This window comes from Podarcis cretensis (assembly GCF_951804945.1).
Source record: "Podarcis cretensis genome assembly, chromosome: 13".
In the NCBI taxonomy this organism is placed as follows: domain Eukaryota; kingdom Metazoa; phylum Chordata; class Lepidosauria; order Squamata; family Lacertidae; genus Podarcis; species Podarcis cretensis.
Window position 1 is genome coordinate 43,168,859 of NC_137182.1, and position 20,185 is coordinate 43,189,043.

Consider the following 20,185-nt stretch of genomic DNA (forward strand, 5'->3'; position numbering starts at 1 on the left):
TGGGTTTGAGATAGGAAGTTTCACCTACATGTTGCCCTGAGTGCCTTGTCAGGTATCGGCGACAGTGCTAGACTGGAGCCCCAGAGGTACAATGTGCTTCTTTCCCTGGGAACTCCAGTGCAAGAATGGCTCCTTCCCCAGTCTTCAGATATATGGTATTGGAACTGGAGCAATAAGGATGGATTCAGTGAAAAGAGAATACACATAAGCGAGTTTATTAGGATTATATTTTGCAGAAGTAACAAGGAAACTTCCAAACAAATGGGAAGACCAAAGAGGTAGCTCTATAGAGGAGGTTATTTTGAAAATGAAGAAGAGCTGTTTTTCCCCCTTTGAGGGATGGGAGAGGAAGGAATGAGATCAGAGACACATCCACTAAGCAGGCAGAGTTGGGAACTCCAGTCTCCTTTAAAGCTCTTGTTTGCAGATATAGGTACACAAAAGGTTACAAGGTTTATCATTCCACTTTCGAAAACCTAAAATTCAAGACATGACAAAAGTTACCATTTCTTGCCCATTATTACATAACCAAATGGATGTGGTTTGGAGTACGGGTTAGGATTTGGATTTGACTAGGGTATATTTCAGATACTAAAAATCCAGACAAACTTGTTGAGCTCTTTTCTTTTCTTTTTGCTTGGGCCTTGCACCGCCTCCCACCCTGAACCCTATACAGGCCCCTATTCAAGATAAGTGGCTTTGGGACACTCACCAACTGGGCTTCCTCCTGACTTGCACTGAGCCCAGGGCGCTTGGCTCTGTGCACATGCCATCAATCTGGGCAAATACGCATGCAGGTCATGCCCAGTTAACTTTCAGCCTCACTTCAAATTGAAATTGCAAGGTGCACCAGGAACAAGTGAGGGCCGGCCTGAGCTTTTTTCTTTTTTTGATCTTTCTTTCTTTTTTTTTTCTTTTTTTTTGCAAACATCTCCCTTCTACCCCCCCACCCCAAAATTCCAGCTTTTAAAGCATATTTGAGACATTTTCCTTTGAAAATAGTCCTGGTTGCCATATGTCCAGGTTTTCCCAGACATTTTGCTGCTTTGCTGCCCAGATGCCATTTTCAGGCCCTGATTCCCGAACAAGTCTGGGAAAATCCGGACGTATGGCAACCCTAGATTGGGCAGGATGGACTGATCCAGAACTGACCAACCCCATGTGGATTGCCCATCCAACAGTTGCCTGACTTCAACCTCATAAGTGTGCTCCTGATTCAAAATTTGCAGCTGAAATCAGGTCTTTTTTAAAGTGACGCCTTCTTTTGTTTCTTTATCTGACTTTAACCACTTCTTAGAGAAATGCTGTAGAAAATAATATGACATGGCCCACTTGAAAAACCACTGTTTCCAGAATATAATATATAAATGAGCATGCATGTAATAAAACACATGCAACTAAACTATGCAGATGAGCTACAGCTGATGCTTCCTGGTATGTTGGACAGTGACACTAAATGCTGAATGAATGGACCACTGCTAGCCAGAGTAATTGATTTGTAAATATTTCTACAAGTGAACACCTGGTTGAAGGTTAAATATGACTCATAATTGGATCCCTTAAAATCAATAGACTTTAATTAGTGATGGTTGACAGATGTACTGTATTTTCAGTGCAATTTAGTGAGATGCAACCCTGAGAAAAGTTGGAAATTTAGAGGGAATTGGAGGGTAATGTAGCATTCAAGCTGAAAACGCCTTTTTTCTCAGGCATGCAAATAGTTTCCCTACCTGTCCTACGCAGCAGCTCCACACAATACTCCTTGCCGCCTTTATAGTTGTTTGGCTCCCCTCTGTTCCAGTTGTTGTAATTAAAGACTGAATCATCAAGCCACTTCCAATCTCGGTTCTGCAGGAAAGAGAAGGAACAGCTCATTTGACCAAGGAGGTTTGTAGCTCAGTGCAAGGATGTCAGGAGTGCTCTGATGGTGTTTCCTGCTTGGCAGGGAGTTGGACTCGATGGCCCTTGTGGTCTCTTCCAACTCTATGATTCTATGATTCTATGTTCAGAGGAGGTTGCTCAGCAGGGAGCTCTTGCAAGCTATGATGGAGACATTAGAGAAGAAGCCCCTACCATAGGCACCATCTGTGCAGGGCCATGGGTGCCAAGGCACCCACAAAATGTTCACTGTGGGGGGTTGGCAGGGAGTGGCAATGTGTTCCATGTGTGGGCACCCCTAATGGGGTGGAACCCAGCATGCCTGGCCCCTATGTAAAATATTGGAGAAATAATTTTGGGATGTTCCGGTCGGCGCCAGCGTTTAATGGCGGTCCGAGCCTCGAGCTCCGAGGCAGGACTGCTTCGCTAGTTCGGGTCCTACCCGCTACGGCAAGCGGGGGACCCCTAAAATCACAGGCGCGGAGCCTGTGAACAAAGGAGATTCGGTGGGCACCTTTTGCGCCCCCCGGCACTGTGAGGGAGCCTTTTTAAAGGCTTCTGAGCGGCATCGGGGTAAGCGCGGTGCTGAGAGTCGTCACCCAGCTAGCGGAGTGAAGCCGCGTCGCCATGAACGGAGAGCGCCGATTCCTTCCTGCAACTGGAATTTGACCACAGCACCCGTGAGTAAGACTGAAAAATTAACGGGACACTAAATAAGAAATTCGGCTGAAAACGGGAAAGGCATAAATTAAGGAAGTCTGCCTTCCCGGAGCTGCATGAGAGACAAAGCAACGAAAATCAAGCTGCATTTGAAGGGAACTCTTCTATTTTTTTAAGCTGTCAAACTGACATCGGACTTAAACTTCCCCCCCGATAGGCAGGAAAAGGGGGGAAGGGATTGGGACATTGTTAACCTGCTGGAAAATTACTGGAAAATTAAGACCTTCCATTGCCAAACCCCCCCAGGTCGGGCTGCCCAAATAAGACACCGGGATGTGAACTGTCAAACTCTGCAGTGGGGGTTTGTTTGTAACAAAGTTACTGGACCTTAGATTTACCCTGTTGCATTTTGGCTACATAGAAGATAGAGACGTTACGGATTGGATATTGGAAACTACTGGCTACTGTTATACTTCCTTGCTTCTTTGTTTTTCTTTTTCCTTGCCATTTGGATACAAATGAATGCTCCCTCTAGAGGGTCTTAAGTGAAACTGTTGCACTTGGAAAAGTAACAGTGGGATTTTCCACTTGGAAATCAACTCTGTGAAAACGACCTTGAGGATATGAGTGCCCCTACAGAAGAGATAGTAACAAGGCAGAAAGCAAAACAATCCCACAAGAAAAGGGGCTCTATATCAGGAACTGTACCAGCTGCACAGGAAAAAACACCAGCTTCTATGGATCCTATGACTCAGGCACTACTTAAGATAAATCAATCCCTGGAAGCACTGACAAAGCTATCGACAGAGAATTCTAAAAAATTAACAGAGTTGACAACAAGATTGGACGTGAATACAGCTAGTGTAAAATCTAACACAGATTCTATAAATAGATTAATCCAGGAGAGTGCAGAAACACGAAAGATTGCAGAAAGTGCAAAAACAACGGCTGAAGAGACAAGGGAAAAGTTTGGGCCTATTATTAAAAAAGTGAATGAGCATGATGCAGCCCTCTCCTTATTGGAACTTCAGCGGAAAGAGAAGAATTTAAAATTTAGACTGGTTCCTGAAGGGGAAGGGGACAACCTTGTGCAATTCCTTACAGAGAATATTATAGCTTTCTGGCAAGAGGAATGGGATGAAGATGATGAATTCGAGATAACAACAGCCTTTCGACTGGGCAGAAGGCAGGATAAAAAACCAAGGGATTGTCTAATTACATTGAGATCCAAAGAAGAAAGAGATAAAATATTGAACTTGCACTATCAAAAGGCACTGGTGATCCAAAACTGTCAAATACAGATTTTTAAGGACATTCCCAAATATATTTTAGAGGTGAGAACATATTACAAAAGCCTAGCAGATCTGCTGAAGAAAAACACCATACCATTCAGATGGGAGTTCCCACAAGGACTGTCCTTTAACTTTAAAGGAAGAAAGATCAAAATAAAAACAATTCAGGACAAAGAACAATTTCTGGAGAAATACCTGGAGGATTTGCAGAAAGGAACTGTAGAGGAGAAAGAACCACCTGATATAGCAAATCTATCATTTGGACTTTTACCACCACCATCGGAGGAAGAACAGAAGCTTGGAGCAGTTGGAGGAACAGCTACTTAAATACAAAATGTCTCTGCAACTCCTTAGTTGGAATTGTAACGGCTTGAACCTTCCTCGGAAAAGACGACAAGTTTTTCACATTTTGAAGAGAGATCAATTGGATATAATATGTTTGCAAGAAACCCATATTGCCAGGATACATAGGAAATTACTGATAAATAAGAGACTTGGTCAAGAATTTATCTCATCAGACAAAGTGAAGAAAAGAGGTGTGGTGATCTATGCAAAGGAAAAATTGGCTCCAAAATTGATATTTAAAGATGAACAAGGAAGATACCTGGCAATTGAAATACAAATTCAAGGAGAAAAGATTTTGATTGTTGGAGTATATGCCCCAAATGAGGGGAAGGCCGAATTCTTTAGGAAGTTGCATGAGACATTAGTTGACTTTTTAGACTATAAAATCCTAATGATGGGAGATATGAATGGAGTTGTCTCAACAAACATGGATAAAGCACAGAGACAAGTGATTTCAAAAGAAGGGAGATTACCAAAGACCTTTTTTGAAATGACTGAAACAATGGACTTGATTGATATTTGGAGAACAAGGAATCCTCTAGAGAGAGAGGGAACTTTCTTCTCTGAAGCAAAAATGACATGGACAAGAATAGACCAAATCTGGATTTCTAGCAGTCTGGCGTCAAGAACAAAAAAAGTAGAAATATGTCCAAAAACATGCTCCGACCATAATGCGGTGAAGATGGAAATGAAACTAACAACAACTGGATCCTTTAGATGGAGAATGAATGACACCCTATTTAAGGACGAAGAGATCCACAAGAAGGCCAGTAAAACATTAAAAGATTACTTTGAGATCAACAGGAAAACAGATGTGGAAAAAAGAATAATTTGGGACGCAAGCAAAGCCGTGATGCGAGGTTTCCTAATTCAACAGAATTCTATAAAGAGGAAGCAACAAAATGAGAAGAAGGAAAATTTTTTAGAAAAAATAAAAGAGGGAGAGAAGAAGCTGAGGTCCAAACCAAAGTCCCATGAGATTTTGAGAGAAATAAAGTTTTATCAGATGCAGTACATGGAGCTCATGAACCAACAAATAGAATGGAAGATAAAGCAAATGAGACAAAGAACTTTTGAATCAGCGGATAAATGTGGAAAACTTCTGTCATGGCAACTGAAAAAAAGGCAGAGAATGAACACTGTAACAAGTCTAGAAGTGGATGGAAAAACTATCCACAAACCTAATGAGATAAACAATTGTTTTCAAAGTTTTTTTAAGAAATTGTATGCACAAGGGCCAATCAATGAACAAGAAATAGAAGAATTCATCAGAAAATACGGACTACCAAAAATTCCAGAACAAAGTAAAAGGATCTTAAATGAGGAAATAACAGAACAAGAAATAGAGGGTGCCATTCAAAATATGAAACTGGGAAAATCACCAGGACCAGATGGCCTGACGGCCAAATATTACAAAATGCTGAAAGAATGGCTGATACAACCATTGAAGGAAGTTTGTAATGAAATTTTGAAGGGGAAAAAGGCACCTGAATCGTGGAAAGAGGTTTTCATCTCACTTATACCGAAAACAGAGACTGAGAAGAATCAGGTCAAAAACTACCGCCCTATATCTTTACTCAATGTGGATTACAAAATTTTTGCAGACATTTTGGCAAAAAGATTGAAAAGAGTGTTGATAGAAGAGATTCATAAGGACCAAACAGGCTTTCTCCCAGGTAGACATATGTCAGACAACGTGAGGAACATTATAGACATTTTGGAGTTGTTAGATGTTGACATTAACAGGAAAGCAGTTCTGATTTTTGTGGATGCGGAGAAAGCCTTTGACAATATCTGTTGGACTTTTATGAAAAAGAATCTCCAAGGGATGGGGGTAGGTCAAGGTTTTGAAAACGGTATAGGTGCAATATATTCTCAACAAAAGGCCAAGTTAATTGTAAACAATGTGGTAACAGAAGAAATACCCATAGAAAAAGGTACACGGCAGGGATGCCCAATATCCCCTTTGCTTTTTATATCAGTCCTGGAGGTTTTGTTAAACATGATTAGAAAGGACCAGTTGGTTAAAGGAGTTCAGGTCGGAGTTAGACATTACAAATTAAGAGCATTTGCAGATGATCTAGTATTGACCTTGCAACAGCCAGACACTAGTACTAAAAGAGTATTAGAACTAATTGAAATATTTGGTCGAGTAGCAGGTTTTAAATTGAATAAACAAAAAACGAAGGTGTTGGAAAAAAATTTAACAATGGAAGAAAGAGAGAGTTTTCAGAATGAAACAGGCTTGGAAATAACAAAAAGGGTAAAATACCTGGGGGTAAACTTAACATCCAAGAATGTGAACTTATTTAAGGATAATTATGAAAAATGTTGGTCAGATGTTAAAAAGGATCTGGAAATATGGTCAAGGTTGAAACTTTCCTTGTTAGGCCGAATTGCTACTATTAAGATGAATGTATTGCCTAGAATGCTGTTTTTATTCCAGATGTTGCAGATTGTGGACAAGATGGATTGTTTCAAGAAGTGGCAGAAAGACATATCAAAATTTGTCTGGCAGGGCAAAAAGCCCAGAATTAAATTTAAGATTTTAACTGATGCAAAGGATAGGGGGGGGGGGTTTGCCCTGCCGGACTTAAGACTCTATTATGAATCGGCAGCTTTCTGCTGGTTGAAACACTGGCTACTTCTTGAGAACACTGACATTTTGGACCTGGAAGGGTATGACAATAGTTTTGGTTGGCATGCATACTTATGGTACGACAAGGTAAAGGTGTATAAAAGCTTTAAAAACCATATTGTAAGGAAAGCATTGTATAACGTTTGGATTAGATACAAAGATTTGATGGAAAGTAAAACTCCTAGGTGGGTGTCACCAATGGAAGCTAGGGAAGTAAAAAAGCTTAATATGGATTCTAAATGGCCAAAATATCATGAGATTTTAGAATATGATGGTGAAAGGGTGAAACTTCAGAGTTATGAGAAACTAAAGCCTAAGGTTCGAGATTGGTTGCATTATCATCAGATAAATGAGACGTTTAAACAGGACAGGAAAATAGGATTTCAGAAAGAGAAGTCAAAACTAGAAACAGAATTGTTGGAACCCAATACTAAGAACTTATCAAAAATGTATAACTTGCTGTTAAAATGGAATACACAGGATGAAACGGTGAAATCAGCTATGATTAAATGGGCACAAGATATCGGTCATGATATTATGTTTGCTGACTGGGAACAGTTATGGACCACCGGTATCAAATTTACTGCATGTAATGCCTTAAAAGAAAATATTATGAAAATGATCTACCGGTGGTACATGACCCCAGTCAAGCTCGCAAAAATTTATCATTTGCCTAATAATAAGTGTTGGAAATGTAATGAGACTGAAGGCACTTTCTACCACCTTTGGTGGACCTGCCCAAAGGTGAAAGCTTTCTGGGAAATGATCTATAATGAAATTAAGAAGGTCCTTAAGTGGACTTTTCCTAAGAAACCAGAGGCTTTCCTCTTGGGCATGGTGGGCCAAGTGGTGCTAAGGAAGGATAGGATTTTCTTTATGTATGCCACTACAGCAGCAAGAATTCTACTGGCAAAGTATTGGAAGACGCAAGAACTACCTACTCTGGAAGAATGGCAAACAAAGGTGATTGACTTTATGGGACTGGCCGAGATGACGGGCAGAATCCGGGACCAGGGGAAAGAGACAGTGGAAGAGGACTGGAAGAAATTCAAAATATATCTTAAAAGTAATTGCAAAATTGAGGAATGTTAAGATGTCAGGGGGTAAGAAGTAAAGAATTGCAGCAGTAAACAAAAAAACTTAAGAAATTTTTATGAAAGGGAATTAAGACAATGGACCTAAGGGTTGCTAAAGAATTATTAAACAAGGATGCAGGGATGGGGAGGTATGGGGGAGTCAAAGAAAAAAGGGTATGAACTGATGAGCTTGAAGTCATATTGTTTTATACTGTTCTTATTATTTGTTTGGAAAATTAATAAAAATTATTATAAAAAAAAAAAGAGAAATAATTTTGGGATGCAGCCTGGGAGATGATAGGATGGCATTGCTAAGGAGCCACTGTGCTGTGATGATGACCTGGAATAGAGTAATTGAAGGGAACTCACCTCATAGGGATCATAGAGACCAATCCAGACATCATATTTTCTCTTCTGCTTTGAGTAGATATGATTGGCCACCAAGGCTGACTCTTGCTCTGTGTGTATAGAAGCCAGATGGGTCCCACGGCCATGGCTTTGGCATGCAATCTGAGAATAGAGAAGGCACTAAAGTATTTCTGCCACCACTATCATCATCCGCTTAACTGTAGGTCACTTTCCCACGAAATGGTGTCCAAAGTGGTTCACAATGTATCAAAAAGACAACAAGACAAGACAACAACAACAACAACAACAACAACAACAACAACAACAACTTATATCCACCCATCTGACCTGACCTCCCAAGCCAACAAAATATTAAGAACATGATAAAACATCAGACATTAAAAACTGCCCTAAAAAGGGCTGCCTTCAGATGTCTTCTAAATGTCAGGTAGTTGTTTATTTCCTTGACATCTGATGGGAGGGCGTTCCACAGGGCACCACTACCAAGAAGGCCCTCTGCCTGGTGCCCTGTAACCTCACTTCTTGCAGTGAGGGAACTGCCAGAAGGCCCTTGGAGCTGGACCTCACTGTCTGGGCTAAACGATGGGGGTGGAGATGCTCCTTCAGGTATACTGGGCCAAGGCCATTTAGGGCTTTAAAGGTCAACCCTAACACTTTGAATTGTGCTCGGAAACATACTAAGGTAAGAATTCAAAAGTGATATCCCACCCAGTTGGAGTTATCCAACTGTGAATAACCATGTGTAATATCAAAGTTCTTAATCTATTCTATCTTTTGGAATGTGGTCCGTCTGTTTGTCCATCTGTCTATCTTTGACCAATCTGTGGCCCAAGAAACCTACTTTTTAAAAGAAAAGCCCACTTCTAAAAACCCCAAAAGAAAATTAGGATGAATGCTTGTTGCCGTGACTTCCCTGTACTCTTTTTGGCACCTTCTAAAAACATTTTCTTTAGACAACCCTATCAAGACATAAAGAATGTTGGTGTATGTTTTAAACTGGTTTTTAGACTTCTCGTTGATTCTATTTTCCCCTGAATGTTTCAAATACTTGTTTTTAACTGTTTGTTACTGACAGTGCTATTGCTATTTTTTGTAAATCACTTTGGGTTTTAATAAAACCAAACAGTGTATAAGTCTTGTAAAATTTATGAATGAAAGAATGAATATTAATCTCTCCTCAGGCAAATCAGACTGAGTGTTCAGTGAAGAATGGCTATCACATAACTTCTGTGTAAGCTTTGTGCAAACAAATCAGGATGAGGATTCACGAAATAAGTCCTCTGGAGGAGACCAAAGTTGGTTTTCTCACAACTCCAAATTCAGAAGCCTTTGCATACAGAATGTTGAGATTGTTTCAGAAAAGGAAAATAGGCATTTAAATGTATGCAAGGAGTTTTGAGCTGAAGGGATTTGCTTTGGAATGTTGAATTCATATTAGCTTGACCTCTGCTGCAACACAGATAATCACCAAACAAACTAACCTACCACATTCCATTTTGGCACTGCAGACCATTACAGTAGTACCTCGGGTTACAGGCGCTTCAGGTTACATACACTTCAGGTTACAGACTCCTCTAACCCAGAAATAGTACCTCAGCTTAAGAACTTTGCTTCAGGATGAGAACAGAAATTGTGCTCCGGCGGCACGGCAGCAGCAGGAGGCCCCATTAGCTAAAGTGGTGCTTCAGGTTAAGAACAGTTTCAGGTTAAGAACGGACCTCCAGAATGAATTAAGTACTTAACCCGAGGTACCATTGTATTCTTTTCAGTAAGAGAGATGACTTGCCTCTTCCTAATGGTGAGTGAATACATTCTGGCCAGGCCATCCCTCCTGACCACAGGATCCAACTCTTTGGGGCCAAGGTCCCTTTAGCCCCCTAATAAACTATTTGAGGGGGTGGGTTCCCAAAGGTGATGGGCATTGCCATTCCAATGGGGGGGGTGCCATGTCTTGTGATCGATTGTGCAGAGCAGGGCTTACCAGCCACTTCTACGCCCCTTATTTTATTTAAGTTGCCACCCTTGAGGAGTCTTGACTGTTAATTAAGCCTTCATGGCTCCCATAGAAACACATCCCTTAAACATGTTGGGTGAACAACTCAATTTGAAATGTTGGCCAGGTATGGTCTCAGGACAACTCACATACATAGCCCTCCTCAAAAAGATCTCATGTGCAACCCACAACAATATCTTATGCTACAGCTTGGTTGGTGAGAAACAACTTCTTACCTCAGCTGCAGACCATGACTTTGGACTATCAAAATATGCATAGCAGTTGCCCAGCGCTCTCAGCCAACCCCTGGGACAGAATCTGGCCCTTGCTGTATGGAAAGAAGAGTAAAGGAAGAAAAAGAGAGTGGGACAAAAGTTGTAAGAAGACTCTTTTTAATGTGAAATCTCACTTTACCTGTACTTTTGCTTATTCCAGTGAGGAAGCACAGGTAATTTAAACCTTTGTGCTTTCAGAGGTGGTTAGTGTCCAGTTGAATTGGTGAGACAGAAAGCAGGGAGACCAACAGAAGGTGGATCCAGAGGCAATGACAGGCAGTGCCACTCCCTGACTGATTGTCAATATGAATATGAGGAGTGGTTCAGGGCAGACTGAGGTTGGTAGGCCAATTCCCTATTCATTCTAATGAACCAGCTTCAATTGCCTGATTATTTATTCCAACAGCCTTAGCCGGGTCACCATCACTTGGAAATCTAACAAGTACTTTTGTTTTCATAAATGCTTAGCCCCTATTAAGATTTCTGGGAAATTCCCAGATAATTGTTAAAACACTCACCTCTGGGGAAAGAATAGGAGACCAGGAGACCAAGAAGGCAAAGGTAGGTGACAACCCCCATCTTCTGGTTGACCTTTTGTGGAAGGAAATGTGCAACAAATTAAAAACCTATCCTTACTTATTGTGAATGTGGTGATAGCAGGAAGAAGTAAACCAGCATTTTCTGTTCTTAAAATCATAAATGGGAAGATTAGAGAAAGAAGAGAGAACCCAAAACTTAAATGTTGGCGATTGTTGAAGTATCGTGGAGTCAAGTAAGGTTAGTGTGCAGATGCACCTGGTGCTGACCACTGACTCTTCTGGACCAGTGGAGACTGCTGTCCATTGGGGCTGGTAGGGCAGAAGGCAGGAAGACCAATGTTAGGTGGAGCCAGAGTCAATGACAGGAAGAGCCAACCAATGCTAGTTTTGTTCCCATCCTCTTACCTGCAGAGTTCTCTTCCTCTGTAGTGTTTCCTTAGGACACTCTAGAGACAAAATGATGGACTATGGCTGGCTGAGTCATCTCTATAAAGACAACTGATACATGATATTTGAGGAAATATTCATGGAACAAATCGCCATGACTTCTAGCATCTAAGGAGTGCCACTAGACTCAAAGGCTGAGCTTCCTTATATGTGAAAAATCTGATTTCCATTACTCTAAGTGTGAAACAGCAGCCACGATGTCAGAACAGAGTTGGTGGCCACCTTCACTAAGAATGTGGGGAAAATACGTTCCACTTTGCATACAAAGGGAAATCTACATGATTTGCACATATTTCTTCAGATTGGCAGTGCAGTTCACCAGCCAAGTAATGTGAAGGGAAATGCAAGGACTAGGATACAGTGTGTAGAAATGCATATGTATATGAAAATAGCATATAAAATGCATTATAGAAAGGAGAAATGTTTGCAGAAATGTGTCAATTAGTATAAATTCACTAAAATGCAAATTTTTTAAAATTTTAAAAATGCCAACTGATGTGGAAGACTGCAAGAGACCAAAGCTGTTAGATTCACCCATCCCGACCTTCAACTTACCCAAGCTCCGTCCCGTTGAGGTGATGTATGCTGCTTTCTGCCGTGGCAAGTTGGGTTCTCAGGCTGTGGTGCCCATTCTTATATAGAACTTGGCCAGGGAAGGGCATGGAAAAGAGGGAAGAAAGATAAACCACTTTTCCATATATGGAGTACAGATCAAGTGAGAAAAGGCACGTTTCAAATTCCACTGAAAACCACAGACATTTTGATTGCGTGAATATTCAGAGCAATTGCTAATATTCTTGTCCTAATGCCATGTCCCCTCTGCTGCTGCATTCAGATAGCCACAAACTTGCCATGACCCTGACCCACCCATATTAGCTGTGTTGTACGACACCAGCATGGCAGGCCCCTGTAGTAACTGGAACCAAAGTTTTGTCCCTTGGTCTAGCCCTGATTAAGCTCTGCTCCCCCTGCCCCACATCACCCCACCAAACAACTATTACCCCAGAGGGAAATCTATCATTGCTCCCCACTCTCATTGGCTACCATTCTAGGAGTCACAGCAGCTCTGGCAGAACAACTTCTGTTGAGACTGCAGTGGACGAGGGAAGGTGGCTCTCTTCTCTGTGCATGCACTGAATTCCAGAGGAAAATTGGGACCCTCTATGCCTGCTGCTATATTAATCATCTGGACCATGTTTAATGTGACATCTAGTTCGCCCCCCTCAGAAGGCAGAACTTACGAAGCAGAATTGGGGGGGGTGTTGTGTGCATGTGTGACATCACGCATGCAATAGTTGGTGTGTGTGTATTTGTGACATCACTTGGCCAAGTGTCCTGAACCCTGGCTTTTTCTCCTCCTCTTCCTGTGGCTGTCAGGGAAAGAGGTCCCAACTGTTGATTTGTAGCATCCAAGTGCACAGCGGAATGATGAGGAATACGTGCCAACATGCTCTATATTGCTTTATTTACATTTCAAAGCTGGTAGATTACAGAAAACCATCTTGTCTCTGCCGGAGCAGAAAACTGCATCCTCTCTCCTCTGAAGCTCAGAGAGAAACACACTGTGTGAGAACAGTGAAAAACAGGAAACCAGTGTACGTCACATCCAGTCTCCTTTCCCGTGGGAAACATAACAGCAATGCTGTCTGTGGAATGTAAACATTGTCTTGTGACAAGCCTTTCGCTGCACAGTGAAGAGAGCAGAAACCAACATCCTCCCCCTTTCTGTGAACACCACTGGGCAGCGTGTTCGTACAATATCAGTACAAACCCAACTTCTGCACATAGGTACAGTGTTGATCCTTTGATACAATCTTGGACAATACATCAGCAGGAATTTCATTACCTGGCATATAGGACACCGTTACGAGTCCCTTTTGAATACGTTCCCTAGCATGTTGCACCTTCAATTGCAAGTGCTTTGTGCTTTGCTTACAACCTTCAGAATTCAGCAAAGCCAAACATGCTTTGTTGTCCTGGTAAACCTGGATTGGACATTTGACAGGAATTTTCATGTCTTTGCACAATTGTAACAACCATTCACAATCCTTAAGTGAATAAGACAGTGCATTCAGTTCAGCTTCACAAGTACTTAAGCTAACTGTTGTTTGCTTCTTGCATGACCAATCAAAAAGACCCTGATTGTACATGTAGCAAACTCCAGACGTGCTTTTCCTGTCTGTAGTGTCACTTCCAAAACTTGCATCTGCAAATATCTCAAGACCACCAGACTTCTGATTGTTAAATCTCAGCCTGTAATGCATAGTGCCTTTCAAATACCGCGCTATGCGTTTCAGAGCTTTCCAATCCTTAACAGTAGGATTGTTGACTTGTCTGCTTAGCAAATTACAGCTAACAGCAATGTCTGGTCTTGAACATCTGGCAATAAAGTTTAGCTTGCCTAGCACACTTCTGTACAGTGTAGTGTCAGAAAACGCTTCTTCAGTGTCATCTACCTGATAACCTGTTATCATCGGTGTGTCTACAGGGTTAGCATCCATCAGGTTTAGTTTGCCTAACACATCAGCAATTTTCCGTGACTGGTGTACTAGAATGTTACCATCTTGATCTCTTTCTATTTCCAGAGATAGGTAGTTGTTTACCTCACCAAGATCTTTCATGTCAAAGTGCTCTTTCAGTTGAGCTAGGGCGTTATTGTACATTGTGACATCATCCCAAAAGAATAATAAATCATCAACATAAAACAAACAATACAATTTCTTTTGCCCCTCCTCTTTGACAAATACACATGGATCAGCTTTCCCTTGCTGAAAACCTAGAGAAAACAATACTTCAGTGAGTTTTGTGTGCCAACACCGTGCACTTTGTTTGAGACCATAAAGGGACTTTTTCAGAGCACAAACAAATCCCTGTTTTACCTGTACGCCATCAGGTGGAAGCATATAAAGTGATTCATCTAGAGATCCGTACAGAAAAGCTGTATTCACATCATGGTGACTAATGTGTAGATTCTCCTCTGCAGCTAGCTTGAGCATAAGCCTAATGCTCTCATACCTCACTGTGGGTGAGTAGGTCTCGTGATAGTCTTCACCTGGTACCTGTGCAAAACCTCTGGCTACCAATCTGGCTTTGTGTCTGACTATCTTGCCATTTTGATCAGTCTTCGCTTTGAAGACCCATTTGCTTCCTAGCAGTTTCATTCCTGGAACTACTGGAACAAGTTCCCATGTTTTGTTTCTTTCCAAGGAATCAAGCTCAGCCTTCATGGCATTTAACCATGGCTCAGCTTCCTTTGAATCCAAATCCTGGATTTCTTGGAAACTTGAAGGTTCAAATACCTTCTTGGAGCTTTTAACAGCTGTTACTGCTATCTTAGCAAACTCATCAGCAAATCTCTTTGGAGGTCTGCCTTTTGTGGCTCTTTGTGACCTGCGAATTAGCCTTAAGTCTTCAACACTCTCCTCTTCCTTCTTAGGAGAAAAGTGACCTATTGTGAACAATGGTTCCTCCAATTCCTGATCAGAGCTTTCAGAGGGTCGCATAGAGGCTTTCGCACTCTTGAAATCCTCTGAATCACCTGATTCAGTTTCAGACTCAGAATCAGAACTTTCATCAGTGGGTGTGGGTTGCTGTGGCTGCTTTTGACTATCCTCAGTCTCATCACTGTCATCAGGGTAACATTGGAAAATTCCCACATTCTCCCCCCACTTGGCATTGTACTCAACACTTCTTGTGAGCTTAATAGTCTTTGAGTCAGTCATCCTTATTCTGTAAGAACCTTTCTCATAACCTAGAAAGATACCATGCAAACCACGCTTGTCTAACTTGGAGTTTTGTGGTGAATAAACCCACATGTCAGAACCAAAAATTTTCATGTGTTTGATGTATGGCTTTTTGCCAAACATCTTCTCATAGGGGGTACAACCAATCGCTGAAGATAACCTGCGATTATAACTGTAAGTGAAACATGAGAGAGCTTCGGCCCAATAACTCTCTGGAAGATTTGCATCATGCAGCAAGGTTTTTAACCCTTGAAGCAATGTCTGATTTGCTCGTTCCGCAAGTCCATTCTGCCATGGCGAGCGAGGACTAGACAAATCGTGTTGAATTCCTTTCTCAGTCAGAAAAGCTTCAAACTGCTGAGAAGTGAATTCTCCCCCGCGATCTGTGAAAAGAGTCTTTACCTTCTTACCATGCACATTTTCCAACCAAGCACAGAATTCCTTGAACCTTGGAAAAGCCTCTGATTTCTGCTTGAGATTGTACACATGAATATACCTGGAAAATGCATCAACGAGAACCATGAAGTACCTATTTCCACCCAAAGAGGGCGCTAGTGGTCCAACCAAATCAGCATGAACAATTTGGTATGGTTCTGTAGCTTGCCTACTAGACACCTTACCTTTCGCAGCCATTTTCACCTTGTTTGCTGCGCATGCCTTGCACTTCATGTGGTACCTGCAGGGTTTAATAGTCATACCTTCAACCAAGGCAGGCATTTTAGATACTGCCTCAAAACCCAAATGACCAAATTTTCGATGAAAATCATGAATACATTCTGCATGCAAACATTTGTTAGAACCTGCAATGCAACAAGTGTCATCCTGCACAACATCATCATAATACAAAACATATAAACGATCAACATATTCAGCATACAATACATAATCATTTTTCTTTGTGATGATGCACCTTTTGTTCTTAAAGGAAACGTCAATGTTCCGCTCATTCAGCTGTCCGACGCTGAGCAGATTATGTTTAGCATCTGGAACATAAAGTACATTCTGTATCGATAAGTCCAAACTGTGAAGAACAACAGTTCCGTAGCCTTTACTGGGAATTGTGTGGTCATCCGCCTGGTGAATCGCACCTTCCTGCGGTGTAAAAGACACGAACAGTCGCTTATCGTTGCACATGTGGTGCGTTGCCGCTGAATCAACAACGAAGAAAGATCTAGACGTCTTCTGGACCTCTGCAACTTTTGGAGTGAAGCGTGAGACCATTGCTTTGGGCTGCGTTGTCCTGGACACCGGACCTTTGCCTTTGCTCTGGCCTTTTCCACGCGATGAGCTTCCGCTGCGCTGCTCTGTCTTGGCCCTGGGATATTTGCATTCCCTCTTCATATGGCCTAGATGTCCACAGGAGTAGCATTTCACTGCCTTCAAAGCTTTGGCGCCATCTGGTGGTTCCACTGCACTATGGGATGACGTCTGTGAAGACTCCCCCTTTCCCATGCAGCCAGCACCCCGGCGATCTGCTTCATTTTGAATCACGGCAGTAACATAATCCACTGTCAGCTGAGCGGTAGGCTGTACAGCAATCTGAGTCGCAACAGACTCCCAACCTGAACCCAAAGATTGTAGTATCATGAAGGAATACACAGCCTCTGGAAAGTTGAGTCCTCTCTGTTGCAGCTCATGTCTCAGATTCTGCATCTCCATCAGATGTGTACGCACATCTCCACCTTCAGCAAGAGCCATATTATGCAGCTTGTTAAAATAAAACATAGTAGACCCAGCTTCTGTCCTCAAGTGTGCCTCCCTCAAAGCGTCCCAAATTTCTCTGGCTGAGGTCTTATCACGCAATAGACAGAGCTCTTCTGGGGATACTATCAATGTAAGAGTTCCCCTTGCTTTGGAATCTTTAGCTTTCCATGCATCTGTAACTGGAGCTGGGTTGGTGTCTGTAATAACTTCAAACAGACCCTCTTTCCGCAGAATAGCCTCTGCATAGATAACCCAGTCCGTATAATTTTTCTTATTGAGCTTGGGAATCCCACAAGCATCCTGAAGGGCCATCATGACTCTGGCATTAGCCTTCTGCATCATCTCTGCTGCTTTAAACAAGCTGCTTTATACAAGCTGCATCTCTGCTGCTTCAAGCCTCATTCCAAAGGCAAGTTCAAAACAGCTTTCTCTCTGCCCTAAATCATGCTGCGTCACTGTTATCAGCAGCTGCTTCAGCCCAAAAGTTACTTTCGATTTCCCCAGCATAGGCATAGCCGCTGCCTGTAGCCGGCAAACGGACATAAAAGTTCAAAGTCCAGCCATAAAGCCATTAAATAGAAGCTGGCAGGCTGCCCGGAGCAGTAGCACATACCTCATCAATCATCTTGACGCGCAGATACCGTCCGATCCGTCCCTCTGCATTCCGATCCTTTTTCCGGAATTCCAATGACTGCGTCTTCTGGGCCATAACCAAAATGTTGATTTGTAGCATCCAAGTGCACAGCGGAATGATGAGGAATACGTGCCAACATGCTCTATATTGCTTTATTTACATTTCAAAGCTGGTAGATTACAGAAAACCATCTTGTCTCTGCCGGAGCAGAAAACTGCATCCTCTCTCCTCTGAAGCTCAGAGAGAAACACACTGTGTGAGAACAGTGAAAAACAGGAAACCAGTGTACGTCACATCCAGTCTCCTTTCCCGTGGGAAACATAACAGCAATGCTGTCTGTGGAATGTAAACATTGTCTTGTGACAAGCCTTTCGCTGCACAGTGAAGAGAGCAGAAACCAACACCAACTGCCCCCGACACCATACAAGAGATATCACAGGCATCATGTCTTGAGTGTCCCACATGCTGCGTGATGCTGTTATATTTGCAGGCTCCTCAACACAGCGGAAGGATGAGCAGTACGGGCCACATACTTTACTTTACTTTATTTACACTTCAATGCTGAGAGAATACAAACATGCATCTTGCCTCTGCGAGAGCAGAGAAGCAACTCCTCTCCTCGGAAACAAAGAAACACCAAGAGAAACAGTGAAAAACAGGAAACCAGTGTACGTCACATCCAGTCTCCCATTCCCGTGGGAAACCCAACAGTACTCTGACTGTGGAATGCAAAACATTGTCCCGTGACAAGCATTTCGCTGCACAGTGAAGAAAGCAGAAACCAACAGATGCTTGGCATTGTGCCAAGAGGAGGAGCCAGGGGCTGGAAAACGAGCAAGGTCCCAACTAAAGAAGATTGGCGACTTAAAATGATGGAATATGTGCAGTTTGCAGACCTAACCTATCATATAAGAGAACAAGAAGATTGGTAAATGTTTCTTGAATGTATGGTGGAGAATTCTCTGCACTTGAAAGCGTTGACAGCATTCAGATAAATTCAACAGTGTAAACAAGTTTTGATGGATGTCATAATGGAATACTGAATGGTTTAGTTTATGTAAAATATGCAGGGATTTGTGATATGCAAAATGAACCATGGAAAGAGAAGGGAAGTCATTGACATTTTCAGGTTAATAATAATAATAATAATAATAATAATAATAATAATTTATTATTTATACCCCGCCCATCTGCCTGAGTTTCCCCAGCCACTCTGGGCTGCTTCCAATCAAGTGTTAAAAACAATACAGCATTAAATATTAAAAATATTAAAAACTTCCCTAAACAGGGCTGCCTTCAGATGTCTTTTAAAAAGAAGATAGCTGCTTATTTCCTTCACAGGTGAAGGGAGGACATTCCACAGGGCGGGCACCATTACCGAGAAGGCCCTCCATCTGGTTGCCTATAACCTCACTTCTCGCAATGAGGGAACCGCCAGAAGGCCCTCGGTGCTGGATCTCAGTGTCCTGGGTGAATGATGGGGGTGGAGACGCTCCTTCAGGTATACAGGACCAAGATGGAAACGTACTGGGAGCCAATGCAGATCTCTCAGGACCGGTGTTATGTGGTCCCGGCGGCCACTCCAGGTCACCAGTCTAGCTGCCGCATTCTGGATTAATTGCAGTTTCCGGGTCACCTTCAAAGGTAGCCCGACGTAGAGTGCATTGCAGTAGTCCAAGCGGGAGATAACTGGAGCATGTACCACTCTGGCAAGACTGTCCGCAAGCAGGTAGGGTCTCAGACTGCGTACCAGATGGAGCTGGTAGACAGCTGCCCTGGACACAGAATTAACCTGCATCTCCATGGACAGCTGTAAGTCCAAAATGACTCCCAGGCTGCGCACCTGGTCCTTCAGGGGCACAGTTACCCCATTCAGGACCAGGGTGTCCCCCACACCCACCCGCCCCCTGTCACTCAAAAACAGTACTTCAGTCTTGTCAGGATTCAACCTCAATCTGTTAGTCGCCATCCATCCTCCAACTGCCTCCAGGCACTCACACAGGACTTTCACCACCTTCACTGGTTCTGATTTAAAGGAGAGGTAGAGCTGGGTATATTCTGCATACTGATGAACACCCAGCCCAAACCCACTGATGATCTCTCCCAGTGGCTTCATATAGATATTAAAAAGCATGGGGGAGAGGACGGAACCCTGAGGCACCCCACAAGTGAGGGCCCAGAGGTCTGAACACTCATCCCCCCACCACCACTTTCTGAACACGGCCCAGGAGGAAGGAGCGAAACCACTGTATAACAGTGCCCCCAGCTCCCAGCGCCTCTAGACAGTCCAGAAGGATGTTATGGGCAATGGTGTCAAAGGCTGCTGAGAGATCCAGCAGAACTAGGAAACTAGGAAAGGTTGTTTAAATTAATATACTAAATTGTAAAATAGAAAAAAATAATAAAAAATAATACACACAGAAAAGAGGAACATCCGGGGGGGAGAAGGAGAAACCAGCCATGGGAACTGCGGCTTGGTGCCTAGCCTCCTCTGTCCCCTGAATATTATGGGAGCTCCGCCCCAGCCCAAAAAAATCATTTGGGGCGCCCAAAGAGCTCAGCCCCACCCCCAAGCTGGCACCCCTGGCAGAG

The 20,185-nt window shown here is 42.7% G+C and overlaps 2 protein-coding genes across 2 annotated transcripts in view; both read right to left on the reverse strand.

Annotated features, from left to right (window-relative positions):
* Window positions 1-20,185, reverse strand: part of LOC307201264 (angiogenin-3-like) — a 346,417-nt gene that overhangs the window by 280,567 nt on the left and 45,665 nt on the right. The gene's annotated exons all lie outside the window — the stretch shown is intronic.
* LOC307201273 (C-type lectin-like) lies at window positions 200-12,156 on the reverse strand. The gene is made up of 6 exons (XM_079950335.1): window positions 12,068-12,156; window positions 11,045-11,117; window positions 10,488-10,579; window positions 8,259-8,399; window positions 1,731-1,848; window positions 200-476 (listed from the first exon to the last, which is right to left on the reverse strand). Exons 2-6 carry the CDS (start codon window positions 11,103-11,105, stop codon window positions 409-411), a joined length of 480 nt encoding a protein of 159 aa, XP_079806461.1. The 5' UTR covers window positions 11,106-11,117; window positions 12,068-12,156; the 3' UTR covers window positions 200-408.